Genomic DNA, 16427 nt, shown 5'->3' with positions numbered 1-16427 from the left:
GCACTTTGGGTGTGAGCAGAAAATTTGCTGGAACGAGTAAAATTATGCGCAATACTACGCTAAAATTCAAGCCCTGTAACGCCAACAATATTCATCCAGAGCAAATGAAAGGAGTGAGTGCGGGTCTTTGTGTCAACACGCTGCTGGAGAGATGAGAGAGCGAGAAAGAGAAGTTGGTATCGAGTATTCTGTGGAAAATTAGTATTGGAAGCGTTTCAGCTATTTCAGTATTGATATGTATCGAAAAAAATATATATTTTTGACAACACTGCATTGCACTTATTTCAGATGCCTTTTTAAAAGACTACAATTGAAAAATGTTTATATTATATATCAAATTCAACCCGCCAAAGTGGCTAGTAGGAGTGACTGCATTACACGCCACTGACTGGCGGGTGTTAATGTAAAGCCCTGGTTATCAATTTAATACTGGTTAACACAATAAATGTAACAGGAAAAATAGCAAAATAGCAAATAGTAAAAGAGCTGAAAAAGAAGTGAGTTTGACCTTCATTCTGCACATTGTGGTCAAAAATTCTTATCAAAACTGGGTGCTGGCAGTGTTTCAATCCAACCAAACTCACATTCAGGTCTTAGTTTAAAATTTTTTTTTAATTGAATATCCTGTTTCACTATGTAACATGTCACATTATGGAAATAAAATGGGTTTGAACTTGGTTTCATGTTGCCTTAAATACGCTATTGCTACTTTAAAACAAGACAATTCACAAACACACAATCATACACAAATATAACACATACAGTAACAAAATAAATAAAAAAATAACATCACAAGTAAGGCAACAACAACACTTGGGGTCAGTATGATTTATAATGTTCTTGAAAGAAGTCTTTTCTGCTTTGAATATATTTTAAAATGTAATTTATTCCTGTGATCAAAGCTGAATTTTCAGTCTTCAGTGTCACATGATCCTTCAGAAATCATTCTAATAGGCTGATTTGCTGCTCAAGAAACATTTCTGATTACTTATTGAATTATTATTACTTATTACTAACTTACTGAAGGAAGAAAGAAAGAACAAACCCACATGAATTTACTTTCATTTTACAGTAATTAAAAGTACAGGTACATGTAGTAACTGTGGTGTTTTGGTGGAAACTATAGGTCCTATTTTTGTAGCGTAAGATGAGGTGCAGCGTGTGCTTTACACATGGGATCTATACTCCATAACATATGGAGTCCCAATGGAGCCCGCAGAGGAAAACCAGCTGCTAATTAAAACAAAAAAGAAAGAAAAAGTTGACACAGCAGGTCTATCTGAGCCAAATGAGAAGAGCTTACACTGCATCACCTCCACTACATAAGCACCTCATCACAGCATATTAACACAACCTGAGTTTAAGATTGGCAAAGACACTCACGCAAACTGTGTTTTACATCTTCTGAATCACTAAGGCCTTTAACGTACTCTATGCAAACACATAAACAAACGCAAACGATGCAATCTCAAATGCATTTCGAAAAGTGTCAGATGCGATGAAAGGGTTTTAAATAACGAATAAACAGTTTAACAGCAGAAAGCAAGTTAGAAAGTTGACATGCAACACATTTGGTTTAATGAGACGGACATCTGAAGGAAACTCTATCGCCCCCTTGAGTACGGAGGTGTGTTACCGCCACAGCAATTAGACCTCTGACTAATGCAAAAGATCTGGTAAACACTGCAGTTTATGTACCCACAAGAGGAGACCAACATGCACAGCGACAAACCAGTTCTTGCTGTGATTTTAACAATAAACTATATAAGCTATATTTCAAAATATCATGTTGATAAATAGGTTTCCAGTGCATTTTCAACATGTTCTCTGTGTGAAGTGTGACTTACACACCAAAAATATAATTTCAGTGTCACTTCACATGCACTTACGTTTGCAAGTGAATGGTGCAACCAGTTATATTAAGGATATGCAAAACTATATATTTTCAAGTTGCCTGATCGACTAGTTGAATAATTGGTCATGAAAAGTGGAAGCCTTGTGTAATTAGGCTGGTTTGTGGTTCGTCTGACCTTGATCTGATGCGTTTCTTAGGAAGCGTTTACAAAAGAAGTGGGTAAATATATTAGAGCCCTATAAAATCCAATTTATTTTATCCCAAATTGCATTTTATTTTTTTCCCAAATTACTTTTTTTTTCTCCATGTTTAATTTGTTTGCATTCTCTGGATTCCGTTTTAATGGTTTAATTAAATTTTATTAATCAAAAATCATGTCTAATCAAGTGAGTTTAACAATGTAATAACATTTATATTTTTGAGAATAAATGGCCCCATGAAATGTTTTATTATATCTGAAATTCTGTGTGTATTTAAAATTTTTCTGGATTTATGATTTAATACAAATGTATTATTAGAAACACTGGTAATGAAGGCATTAAACATTAAAAAAAATATTACAATTTTTATTAAAAAATTATAGTCTTGTAATCGAAAATGTAAATCACATGAAGATGTAACAATTGCTTTTTTTGCAAACAAAACGCTACAAAACAGAGGTTTACTGTTAAAATTAAAACATGGAAGAAAAACCGTTATAGTCCTTCAAAAATAAAGCTTTATAAATTTATTTTATTTAAAATTTTTATTATTATTATTATTACTTTGAGAAGTGCATTCTATGGTAGAATAGTAATATATTTTCTTCAAGTCTTCAATACTAATACAATTTCTTCAAGTTAAGCCAGCCTTTTATTTTGACAGGGAACAATATATGTCTGCTTTATATATGCGCGTTTATTTACACAACATATATGCAAACATTCGGTATTCTTATATAGGATTTTATATATATATATATATATATATATATATATATATATATATATATATATGATGTAATGTATCTTAATGCCATATATGTGAACAATATATGTCTCATTTATACTATATGCAGGTTAATTTAAAAGTCGCCCCCCATTACACTGCAATTTTTATGACTGAATTCTGCAATTCTGTCCATGTTTTCCGCATCGCAGAAATCACAGGCCCCTGATATACGCAGTATAGGATGTGCAATATGATGAAACAGAACACAGGAATCACAAAATGCATTAAAGAAAAAGGAATATTTACTAAAAAACAATAAAAATGAAATGATTATGGTGGGACCATCAAACAAAAACAGGGCATGAATGAGGGTTTTGCAGTGTTAACTAACAAATAAAGCACAGCAAGCTTATTAAAGCACAAGTGCTAAAAATATCAAAGCTAAAAATATATAAGAAAAATCTAGACCTCACTAATTGACTAACTGAACATCATGACCCATCCCAAGTTAATATGGCCGGCAAAAAGAAACACACGACGCAGATGCAGCGCGTGTGAAACGGGCCCTAGTGTGATTGTCTTAGAAATGAGCTCGGCTGAGTCGACCTGCTTACCTGAGTCAATGTGTTTCTATCAGTTCATTTCAATTAGACATTCCTGACACATCTCTCAGAGCTGAGGATAGCGTGAATGAGAGCTGAGCGCGAGAGAGAGAGAGAGAGAGAGATGAGCACAGTAAGTGATGAATAGTTGATGAGATGCTCGCAGGCAGAGCAGAAAGAGGAAAGCTATTCTCTTTTACTCTCTCTCTCTTTCTCTCTTTTTCTCGTGTACAGCCCCCCTCCCCCTTCAGTGCATCTGCTTTTCTCTTTTTACAGTACCACTCTCATTTGCTTACCTTCTCTCATACCCTGTTCCACTCGTTTTTCCGCAATAGCATCTCTCGCACGCTCCCTTCCTCTCTTTCTGTAATAACCCCCTCCTACTTTCCCACAGATTTGTGATATCAGGAGCGTGCTGGCTATAGAAAAAAAAACATATATATTTCTTTTATTTTCATTTCGTGTGCGCTCAGGCTGAATTCATGAGAGAATCATTTGATTTCAGTCTCTCTGTGTGAATGACAGTACGATTCTTCTGTACGTACAATGGGGTCTAGAAGTCTGAGACCTTCTTGCACAGTGTCATTAAAGCAAAATGCCGATGCAAGAAAATTCATGTACTTTTTTGGTAAATGTGATTTTTTTTTTTTAATTTTCACTTAAATTTTCTAATTTAAAGGTGCTACTGAATTGTACTAAAGCGTAAAAATACCATATGTTTGCAGATATTTAGGGAACATGCAAAGTTCACATACTTCTTTCTCCGAAAATCAATCCTACAACCAGTTATTCTACATTGAAATGTGCATTCCGTGTCGGAATGTTTGTTTTTGTTTTGATCTGTGTGATCCCGCCCACTGCCAATTTACCCAATAGCATTTCAACACCCTAGGTTGCCAGTTGGCGAAAAACACAGCATATTGCAGCTATGGAAGACAGCAAACAAACAGATTCCGATCTCTAACCCAGACCAAAAAAGCCTTGGCATCCATGTAAAAAGCTCTATGACTAGAGGCATATTAAAACAGCGATAAATCAACCCATCAGCTTACAGTTTAAGGCTCATCTCCTTCCATTGCACCTATTGCGTCTCCTCGATCTGGCAACCCGCGTAAGGATCGAGTCTGAGGAAGTGGGAGCGGGGGAAACAACTCTCTCCAATATTTTGAATTTGGACTGCAGTACCCATTTCAAACACTAGCTGTCAATATTACATACTACACCTTTAAAACATTTTCATTGCAAATTGTATTATCAACACTAAAAGTTGCAGTCTGTTGTTAAAGCAAAAGAGCGATGTACAAAATACTAATAAAATTATCTGGGTGTTTGGCACGTTGATATGTTTGGTCTTTGTGTAAGAGATCTGCTATGCTGCTGCTGCTGCAGAGTAAGTACGGGACTTGCTACTACCAATACATACATGATACATTGCTGTGAGCAAGTAAGACATGCTGCTGCTGCTGTACAATATAGCGTACATGAATTAAAAGTTGCAGATCTGGGGAAGGTGGAGGGTTTCTGAAAGCGTGCTGCAACTGCTACAGCAAATGCTGACCAAGTATTTGAAGGTTGAGCAGCAAGCTCATTGGCTACTGATACAGCAAGAACCAATCAGCTGTGCCCTATAAAGAATGATGTGATTGCAAGCAGATTGAGTTAAAGGGATAGTTCACCCAAAAATGAAAATTCAGTCATTAATTACCCTCATGTTATTCCAAACCAGTTCATCTTCTGAACACAAATTAAGATCTTTTTAAGGAAATCTGAGAGCTTTCTGTCCCTCCATAGACAGCTACGCAACTGACACTTTGACGCTTCAAAAAGATCATAAAGGGATCGTAAAACTAATCTATATGAATTGAGCGGTTTAGTCCACTTTATATGATGAACAGACTGAATTTGGGCTTTTATTCACATATAAAATTTAATCAACTCATCAGTTGTGGTAAACAGAGGCTCAGGCATGTTTGCTTGACGTGCAAGAAACAATGAGGTTCATTCTCGTGCGTTACGCAGCACGTTTGAGCTTGTAAATAAAAGCCTAAATCTGTTCATCACATAAAACAATCGAATCTTCTCTTCAGAAAATCTGGACTAAATTCAATTCATATGCATTAGCTTTATGATCTCTTTATGAACTTTTTTTATGAACTGAACTATTTAAAAAGCATCAAAGTGTCAGTTGCGCAGCTGTCTATGGAGGGTCAGAAAGCTCTCAGATTTCATCAAAAAGATCCCTTTAAGGACCTATCAGCCTGTGCCATCTAGAGTTTCATGACAGAACTTTGTATTAATTTTTCTTTCAAGTTCTCATGTTGATAATATACTGTAATTTGCAATGAGAATTATTTTAAATGAGAAATATGCTAAAAAGCATTTCTGTGTACTTATGGAATACGTGACCCACACACAAAGTTTACATCATGTAGATATAATTTCAATCCTCCATCCAGTATGAAAAAAAAAAAAAAGAGAATTGTCGTCACCGATTACGTAGTCACAAGTTAGCGGCCGTGTACCAAACTGAAGCTACTAGACAACCGAGGAGGTTTGTGAGTGTGTGTCGAGGGAATGAAGTTAAACTAAGTGCTGTTCAATAATTCAGTGACTGGGTAAACTTCAACTGTCCTTCTGCAGCTTAAAGGACACTCACTGTCTTTATAAGCTCCTTATGAAGCTCTATTGATCCTCTAACACTGCTTCATACACTATATAAACATCAGATTAAAAAGCACCAGCTTCCTCTATGTGGGCTGGTCTCCCCCGGTGGGAGATTTGCCTGCATTACCATAATCTGACCAGGAGGTGGGGCTGTTTCTGTGACACTGCCTCTCTGATGTTCTGCATGTCTTCATGGCTCCAGGGCTTGTGTAGGAATGTTTAAAAGACCGCAGTAAGGGAAAAGCAATAACGTTGCGAGTATAAACGATCTGCTGTTTGCGATGTAATTTTAAAACAATGCGCAATCAATACGTTCATTAATTTTTCCCATTTCGTATCTGAGCGCCTTTGATGTTGCCTGCTTTTTATCTGGCATGAACAGACCGGCTCAACTGCTCACGGCTTTCTGTTCTCTGTGTGTTGCACATGGCGAAGTTACTGTGAAATATAAATCAGAGGCAAATGAGAGAAAAAGGAACACGGTCAGCTAAAACTCTGCACTCTAGACTGCAGCCTGCATAATTCATACAAGCTCCAGATCTCTCGCTCGCTCTTTCTCTCATCGGCACTGACACACAGATACACTCACTCTTTCTCAATCCAGTTTCTCTCTTGCAAGCACATTCAAACTAACACAGACTGTGTCCCTCTCACTTTCTGCTGCAGAGTTCAAGGTATGGTGACTCTCATCAGTCACATTCAGTTCAGTCACACTGGACTAATGTTCACTCATACCCGGTCTGTCTGTCTCTGTGGTCTGTCTGTTTCTATATCTGCCACGTCTTTCAGTCTCAGAGGTGGATCGTGTTTTTTGAGCGCACCGGTCTCTATGGATCAAGACTGCTCTCATTTTATTTCTAACAAACAGCAAACAGTCTATCTGACACGTAAAAGCGTCTGCAAAATGAATAAATGAAAATGGCACTTTTACACTGATTATTTTCCTAAAAGCTTGCATTAAACCGTGCCCCTGTGCCATTTTGTAATTTATTTGTTTTGGTGTCTCCTACATTAGGTTTTTATTAGGGGTGTAACAGTACATGTATTCATCCTGAACCGTCACAGTGCATACAGTCAGACGACGAATACAGTCAGTCACAGGTGACCCACACTCCAATCCAGAAGGGGGCGCATATGGTAATGCAACGCTGTTTGCTAACAGCTACAACAGGAAAAAGCGCAGAAGAAGAACAGACGATCTATGCAAAGATAAGTTTACATATATTCAGTGTTTCATCCGTGGAAAGACATCAATAAAACAGCTTGAGAATAACATTACATTTACCTCAGGCAAGTCATTTTGTGTCCACAGCATGTTAGTTCACTATAGAGAAATTAACTCTAGAAGCATTTCACTAAATACATGCACTATATTGACTTATATGTTCATTATATTTACTTTACCTGTTAGTAATGTCTTAATTATTTAAATTATGTTTAAATAAATTTGTCATGTAAATGATTATATTTCAAAAATGACTTGGAGTAGAAAAATAATTTTTGAATTGGATTTAGACATTAATGCAAAACCTGCCATAAGTGCAATTTACATGTTTTTTTTTGTTTGTTTTTTTGTGTGTGTGTGTGTGTGTTTTATTGATTGATTTTATTGAGTGTTGATTATTATATCTAAAAATAAATAGCAACTGAATTTAATAGTTTGGGCTCTGTTGTTAATTTTAACCTTTAATATTATAGTAATGTGCAAGAAAGGGCTCCCTGAATATAGTTTACAGCATTAGCTGAGATAGATTTTTTATCCTCATTTTTTAAAAGAGAGAGATTCATTTTTTCAAAGAACCACTGTTTAATAAAAAAGAAAAAAATGATCAATTTTATGTTTAGTTTTCTCCCCTATGCTGTACCGAACCCGCACCAAACCATGACTTCAATATCGAGGTACGTACCCAACCGTCATGTTACTTTGTACACCCCTAGTTTTCATGCATCCGGGTAAAAAACATTTTCATTTTCTCATAACATACATTGCAGCATCACACAGTGTCTGAAATGGTTCGATCAAGGATTCAGTCTTTCTAAACCCCTCCTTTCAGAGAGCTTCCTCTGCTCTGATTGGTCAGATAGCCCAGTCTGTTATGATTGGTCAACAGGTTACGGCATGTGTTGGAAACAAAACGGCCATTACCACATCTGAATTTCAGCTACACACAGTGATATGAACAGTACGATGCCGTTGGTTTTACTGTATCAATGCGAAAAATAAGGAGTCCTCATCCTTTGGAAGTGCAGCAAAGAAAACAGTGTTTTCTCAACATGTCACAAACCAAACTCTTCGCCTCAGCTACATCTACAGTGTTTGAGGGTGGGGTAAATTTGACATCGTTCGTGGGCAGCCAATGAAGACCATATAGGCTGACATTCTGCAAATTCATTACAAAACTACATAGGGTTCATGCAGGCAGCAAGACTGGAATTACTGACGACTCTTTTCAGGCACTTCAGAATCGATTCTTTCTTTTGGGATACAATAACTGCATTTATCTGCATTTTGATCTTTAAAACTTTGCAGAGCTTTTACATTCACAAACAGCTATATAACACACTACATGAAAGCACAATAGCAGAATCAGTCCTTCTGATGCTTTAAGTGGGTAATTCCTCTCAAAATCATCTGACCTACCTCACAGTATTTCTGTAGTTTTGGTCCCTGACACTTCCTTCCTCTCTCACTTTCCCCAAACTTTTTAGAGTAAACAAAAGCCATTTTCCATTCATTCACAAGTCAACTCATTCATATCGGCACAGTGACACATAAAGTGAGGCAATTTCCCAGCTTGGGTATCATTTTCTCAGCAAAGAATTGATATTTATATATGCCAGTTATCATTCTAAAAATAAATAAGATTTATACAAAATAATATTTTATAGACTGATAAAAAACAATGACCACTTATTTATTTTAACCAATCTATAAAAAATATATATTACATATTTAGATTTTATTTATTTAGAATAAACTAACATAGTACCACGGTGAATTATATTTATTCCCAAAATCTGCTTATATTTGAATATGCAGCCTGTTTATATTTTTATATTTGCACATGCATTATATTCGTTATATATTATATACATGTGCCATTTAATGCAATGCACGTTGATTTTATCCAGTGTTGCTCTAAAGTTACTCTAAAAAAGTAATTAATTACTAGCTATTATTTACATCTTCAACAGTATAATTACTCTTTAAAAAGTATTGCATTTCTTATTATTACTAATTACTATCTAAACTCCGTATCTGACCAGTTGAACAATACAAGGATAGACATGAAACTACTCTTTTATTTCTCTCAAATAAATAATATAAAATTGCATGAATTATTCTTGAACTGACCAAATTTAAAGGGAGAAGGTTTCATTAAAAACATACATTTTATCATGTTAAATCCACAATAGTTTTATATAGAACTGCTCTATAGTCTATACAGTATTTAATGCAATTACATCAGAAGTAACTGTATTAAATTACAGAAAAATGAAGTGTAATCTCTTACTTTACTTTTTTGTAATTTAATTACAGTAACTAATTACTTACCCAACACAAATAAACAAACAAATAAAGTCCAATCTAATCTACACTTTCTTGCCTGTGTCCCACATATGCAGTGTTTCCTAAAACTCAATCAGGACTGTCTGGGAAGAACAGGACAGGAAGAAACAGAAATTCCTTGTAATATAATTTTAGGGTAACATTATTACTAATTTAATAATATGCCATTAGACTAAAAGAAAAGACACAGGAATTAAAGAGAGAGAACACTTAAGGCTCTGTCTCTGGAGTTATTCCAACAAAAATTCATCATTTGTGCATATATGTCAACTGGAGTGGAAATCACAGTGAAAAAGTGAAAACGCAAGACTAATATCTCAAACAAATCTACCAACTGGGTCCCATGCAAAACCCTTCGTTTCAACCACACCTACTCTGAAGGTCGCTTGAAAACCATATGAACTGATTTACAAATCAATTTACAAGCAATTTAAAGCAATAAATCACATTTCTGCACTAAAACGCCACTATTATTTCAAAGTCACACTCTGTTCTTAAAGCACACTGAGCTGATGCTCATTTCTAAATTATAAAATGTAAATATAATATCAGTGAAAACATCATTAAAAAAACATGCATGTCATAACAGGCAATAAAACATTCACCAATGTCCGATTATAATAGGGAAGAAGTGTGAAGCCAGAGCTTATCTACATTTGAATGGGAATCCCTTTCTGTAGGGGCCTTGCCGCTGCCACCTGATCCCGTAACCAACCATATCCAGCAGATTTCCAGTTTCCCATCACGTGTTTTCGTGCTCCATGCCAACCAAAAGCTAACTGATACCTTTCCATCAACATTATTTTATACACATTTCTCTATTTGATGCTTCTCACCAAACTTACAACATCTCTGAGAAGGTTAGAAGCCTGCATGAATCACTGCACATCATGCTGCATTCTGTGAAATCACGTGTTTCAGACGAACATGGGCCACTCTATAGCCTGAAGATTCATGTACATTGCTTCATATTGATTGAACTCCATAGCCTGAGAGTACAGAATAATTGGTAATTTAATGCATGTCAATCTGATGGTATGGCAAACCGCTTTACCATTTATTACTTTAAAATCCCCCTGTAGTCAAAAATTGTATCCATTATAACTCATCTTTGATCACCAAAATTACATATTTATAATAATTTTCCTGTAAAAAAAAAAAAAAAAAAAAAAAAGTCTTAATGCACTAAAATAGCTTGAATGTAACTCTACACCCTTGCTTCATTTAATATACGCCAATCTATGAATATGCTAATTAGCCCGCCTCCACTCACTCGCACAAGCTCAGAGATCCACTCGGTCAACTTACTGAGAAAAACGCTTTGCATGATTCGTATGTACATTTCTGAAATTACATAATTTGAACAGTCCCCTCTGATAACAGATCACTCTAAATTGTAATGCTGACATGCATTTCCTGTAAAGCTGCTTTTGAAACTATATGTTTCATGAAAAGCGCTATACAAATAAATGTGAATTGAACTGAACTGAAAAATTGTATCGCTTTTTACAACGTCGGACACATAACGGGAATTAATATGATTAGACTTTTGCTTGACTACGTTATCAAACAGCTGCTAATAATGCTAATAGCCCTGCTTCGCAGCATAGTAATGATATGCTAAAGTTGACGTGAATCCTACCCTCACCCTGTAGCAAGTACATGTACTTAATTAATATTACTCAATACTTATATGTACAGTTACACGGTAATAGGGACACATTAAAATAAAGTGAAACCAAAATACTAAGCAATGCTGTTGACTGATGAATTTGCACATGGTTTGTCTTAACATATAAAAAAAAACACCACCTAGACATATAAACAACATTAAAAACTTGATTTTCACTACAGGGTGACTTTAAACTAATAGTATGGATTTAGTATTATTTTAAACTTTAAGCCATTTCAAAAGTGACTAGTCGACATATCACAAGTAAAACATGCAATTAGAAAAAGCGAGACAAGAAATGTACTACTGGGAAGCTAAGAATAGCTAAAAAATGAAAAAGGTATAGCGACAATTGGAATACATACTAGTTGGAAGCAAACACCTGATATCTAAACCACAGATCCTCACAGAAAACAATAGTAAAATGTGATACCAGTAACACTTGAAAAGTTATTTGTATACTGTATACTGCTCACTATGAGAATACACTAGCATCTAATGTATTAGTGAAACTGTAAATGGTATTAGTCGCTACTGGTAATTAGTTCTCGTTGTTTTAAAGGAATAAACGGCTTGCCACAGATGTGGTCAATCGCTCTCTCTCTGCTTGTGTGCTTGTGTGTGTGTGTGTGTGTGTGTGTGTGTGTGTGTGTGTGTGTGTGTGTGTGTACTGGTGGTGTACACCTAAATGTTTATAACGGTGATTAGAACAATACTGCAGAGACGCCCAAACACAAGCGACCCATCTTCCCGCTCTCCTCTAGAGCAAAACATTACATTCACTGTGAATGCAACGCCGTTATCCGTTAAACAATGAAGAGCCCCGCGCATCTGCCACCAGTCACAGTCACAGTGAATAAACTTACCGCAGTCTTCACACAATACGCTCTCCACATCTTTCTTGAGGGTCTTCTCGCTGGTGCTGTCCAGAGGAGCAAACGACGCTTTGAATACTAAAGGCTCCTCCGTAGGGTCCATGAAAAAGATATATCTGTGGTGCTTCTCCACCGCCACGCACGGAGCCTCGGAGCCGAATTCCCCGACGGTGACGAGCTGCTCGCGCTCCAGCCCGCCGCTGTTCACCGGCCACACGTCCAGCACCTTGACATTCACACTGTAGGGCTCCACGGAGACGTTCTCGGGCAGCGAGCTCACCTCGCCTTCGATCACCACGGCCGATCGGTAAGCCTGGTCCTGCAGCGAATCCAAACTCGGGGCGTAGCAGGCGAAGGAGACCCCGATGACGAGCATGGAGAAATGCACCGGATCAAGCCTCCTCATGCCGTCTGCTGTGGCTCAGGGGCGGCCGGCGGCGCTGCTGCAGTGCTCTCGGGGCAGAAGGTGCTGGGGGACTGAGTGCGAATGGGCTTGCGCAAGTGTCCATGCCATCTGCGTGTGCTGCTTTCCCCATGCACTTGGTGACGGGGAAACACCAGCCGCTGAGGAACCGGAATCAGCCCCGGTCACTGCTGGGCTGCTGCATTCTCCTTCAACGCACAATCCCCAAACTCAATAAGCATGCATGCATAAATGACGCTCCTTTGCTGCAAGACGCTCCTCTCGCACACACACTCCCTCTTTCTGTGTATCTCTCTCTCTCTCAATCTATCTATCTATCCAGCCAATGTCATCATCGAGACGCCTCGCTCGTGCACACAAAAGCGGGGATGCGAGCGAAAAAGGTCCAGAAATGCGCTCCGCCGAGCAAACGACGCGCAGCACGCGCTACTGTTCGGCTGGGCGATGCAACAAGCGCGCGCCCTCCGCTTTTACGTGAGCAGATCTCAGCCGTCTGCTGAAAGTTCTGGCGCAAATGCACTAATGACACGGGAGCGAGCGAGCGAGCCGGCCGGCCAGCCGTGGAACGAAATCCCTCGAAAGCAGCCTGCCGGCGTCGCGTCGTTGCGCGATGCAAAACGGTTTGTGTTTATACGCCGCGCGACATCAACTAATAGAGAAACGGCAGACGGGCCACCGCGGCAGACCGCTGACGCGATGACTAACGCTGCGAAAAGCAGCTGGAAATGTAATCGATGCCTTGTGAAAAAGTGCGTTTGCCGTGATTTTCTACTCGAGAACAATCCGCATTCAGGTCACATTCACCATTTTGCCCCAAAAAGCGATCCGCCACGCGCCAAGAAGACAGATACACAGCAAACCAGCGACCATCCTATCAGCCATATTTACCCCGGCAACAGGTCCTGCGGGTATTTGCCATGTACCGCGAGGGCTCTATAATGAGAGGAGGGGACCGGTCATTGCGCCGTCGTGACAAGTCAAAACTAAATGAACGGAATGATTCGCAACAGTCTGGAGGATTGTTTTGTGCTCGGGTTTGGACTGGGTTTTAACTTGAACATTAGGGTTACATCATGCGTAAATGCGTCGCGAGAGAACCAATGTGCCATTGCTGTCCTGTCCTGAGGCTGCTGTAGGGCGACATCTGCAGTCGCAACGCGGGTGTGTAATGCAATAGAGAAATGCGCTGCGAACACCTGCCTCGCGTCAGACGCACGTCGATACACTAGTTTTCACATTTGCTTTACTGGGTCAATGACAAATAAGAATGTTCGAGATGATAAAAAAAAGGACTTTAAAACACGTGTAATCTTTGTATTTTTTTTTTTTTTTTTTTTTGAAAAAACATTTAAATGACTCTGAAAATAAAATAAAAATGTTTTTTTCTATTTTTAATATTTTAAAATATTTATTATTAATATTTGTGAGCAATTAAAAACAAGAACTAATTTAGCTTTTTCATAAAAGGGTCAAAAAACTGTTCAGAAATTGTAATATATGGAAATAATAAAATTAAGTCAGTTTTGGTTAAGAATATAATTAATATTTGAACATTTTTATCTGCCATACTTGACAAGAAAACCATAAAACATACACTGTAAAGAATTATTTTCCTGATTTGTTTCGTCAACAACATTTTTTCTTTCGTCGATTCAACTTAATAATTAATGTAGTTCAGATAACATAATATTTTAAGTTTCTTTTGATGAAATCAATCGCCTTTATTGTATTAACTCAAATTTTTAATTTCAGTGAACTCAAAATTTTAATAAATGGGTAATCAATGTTATTTTTCCAATTCAATTTACACCAATCTACCTTTTTACAGACTTTAAAAAATTAGGACCACTCTTCAAGAAAAACATTAGTGTCTTAACTTTTAAGGCTAGTCTAAGTGGTTTATGCAACCGGTCATCATATAACCTGGTAAAATATGTTTGAAATTATTGCTATTCATAGAATCAAAGTGGAATAAATGATTTTAAAATGTATGCCACTGACATGAATACAAATTACATTTAGGAAAACTTTGGATTACACTTTTAGTGTTCAATCTCACTATTAACTATGACTTTTACCTCAATAAACTCCTGCTTATTAATTAGTTATTGGGGAGGATTAAGGGATGTAGAATTTGGTCATGTAGAATAAGGCATTAATATGTGCTTTATAAGTACTAATAAACAGCCAATATCCTAATAATCAACTCAAAGTGAGAAGTGGACATGATTTTGCCAAGTAAGACATGTTCCTGGATCAGCATATTTTGTTGATCCTGGAACAACATTGCTATCCGAAAATTTAGTCCTAACCTTTTCCCAACTCCTAAACCTAACCCAAACCATAACTTATCCCTAAAATGAGAGGGAAATGATAGTTGAATAACACTGTTGTCGAAGCACCTAACCCTGGTTATAACCCTAAACTTGACATAAATGGTAAACTTGTCCCTCAAATCTGATGTTTGGTTGATTGGAATGTTGTTCCAGGATCAACACAGATGTTGATCCAGGAACATGTTGTACTTGGTGAAATCACATTCACCAAACCAAAGTGTTACCAAACTTTGCTTTGTTTTCAACTGAAAGATACATTTCTTATCAATTTATAAATAAACATTTTCTACACTTACTCATAGGCGTCCTCAAAGCATTTAATGAGCAACAATCTGAGAATCCATTCACTCATTCATAATCATGCTGAAAAGTCACGTGTTCACAAGCCCGCTGTGGGCGTGGCGCTGTCCGTGGTGCTGAAGCGCTGACAGCTGTGACTGCCCCTGATTCCATCATTACTATCACAAAGTCCTGTCGTTTTGTCTGTGATTATGGAATCTTACAATTAATTTGTTTTGAACTTTAGTGTTATTATAAATAATTATGCACACTTATAAAGCCTACTAAGAGTGTAACAAGATAAATGCAAAAGAATGTATGATGGTATAACAGCAATAAAACACCAACATGCTGATTATTATTATTTTAGCTCATTCTTTCGAGTCTCAACGTCTTTATCTCTCTAACACACATACTCATATTAAACAAATGCACACGAGCCACGAGAATACGAGAGATAATCTACATAAACGAGATAAACAACACGAATGGCAACAAAGCACACACACAACTTCCAAATGACTTAATGAAGAAGTGAACTGCTCTATGCGCAATCTTAACGCTGATATGACTTTTACTAACACACTCCTGATCTGAAGAATCTCACGGACTGCAGAAATAGAGCCGCTCTACCAGAGGGAGACTTCAAGATGAAAGTTGAGTGGAGAAGTTGATACTGAACAAACCGCTTTTTCTGTAGAAACTACCAAAAATGTTTTATTTTATGAAAGCCAGGTGTATTTATACATTAATGTATCCACAAAAAACTTACGTCAGGGCTAATATGTGATTGTCTTACAGGCTTTTGCAGTCTTTTTGTTTTGTTTTGTTTTATTTTGTTTGGTGACTCTTTAAAAATAGATCATTTTCACATTCATAAGTAATTTTAAAAACTATATACATATTTGTTTCCGAGATGTAGCCCAAAATGGAATTAAAGAACTACTCTAAAACTATTCTGTGGTGAAATACTGTTAAGATAATACAGCAGGCTTTAGTTCATTTCAGAATTTCATTGATTGTAACCATCTTCGATTATTTCATTGCTTTTTTCCTTGTAAATGTTGTGTTTGTTGCTTACCTGATCCAAGTTGACCGTTACGCTTCGTCCAACGGTCGCCGAGGTTTTCGTCTCCTCCTTCAGAAAGAGTCTCTGGCAGCAGATCTCGCGAGAGTTCGGCGGTCGCTCAGCAGCAGTCGCTTTTGCAGCAGGGCTGAG

At 37.3% G+C, this 16427-nt stretch overlaps 1 protein-coding gene across 3 annotated transcripts in view; it reads right to left on the bottom strand.

Annotated features, from left to right (window-relative positions):
* Nucleotides 1–16419, bottom strand: part of nrg2b (neuregulin 2b) — a 90345-nt gene extending 73926 nt beyond the window's left edge. The window contains exon 1 of one of the 3 annotated variants that reach the window (XM_048202777.1): nucleotides 16290–16419. Coding sequence is in view for 2 of the 3 variants with exons in the window: in XM_048202771.1 (XP_048058728.1) it covers nucleotides 12161–12575 (415 nt within the window). In the remaining variant the exon portion in view is untranslated. Of the gene's footprint in view, nucleotides 1–12160; nucleotides 13816–16289 lie in introns of those variants that run through there. The other 2 variants (XM_048202771.1, XM_048202772.1) reach the window with 2 other exon arrangements.
* Nucleotides 16420–16427: the final 8 nt, after the last annotated feature.

This window comes from Megalobrama amblycephala, linkage group LG9 (genome assembly GCF_018812025.1).
Source record: "Megalobrama amblycephala isolate DHTTF-2021 linkage group LG9, ASM1881202v1, whole genome shotgun sequence".
Classification (NCBI taxonomy): Eukaryota; Metazoa; Chordata; class Actinopteri; order Cypriniformes; family Xenocyprididae; genus Megalobrama; species Megalobrama amblycephala.
The sequence above is the reverse complement of the archived record's forward strand: the minus strand, read 5'-3'. Positions and strand labels throughout refer to the sequence as shown.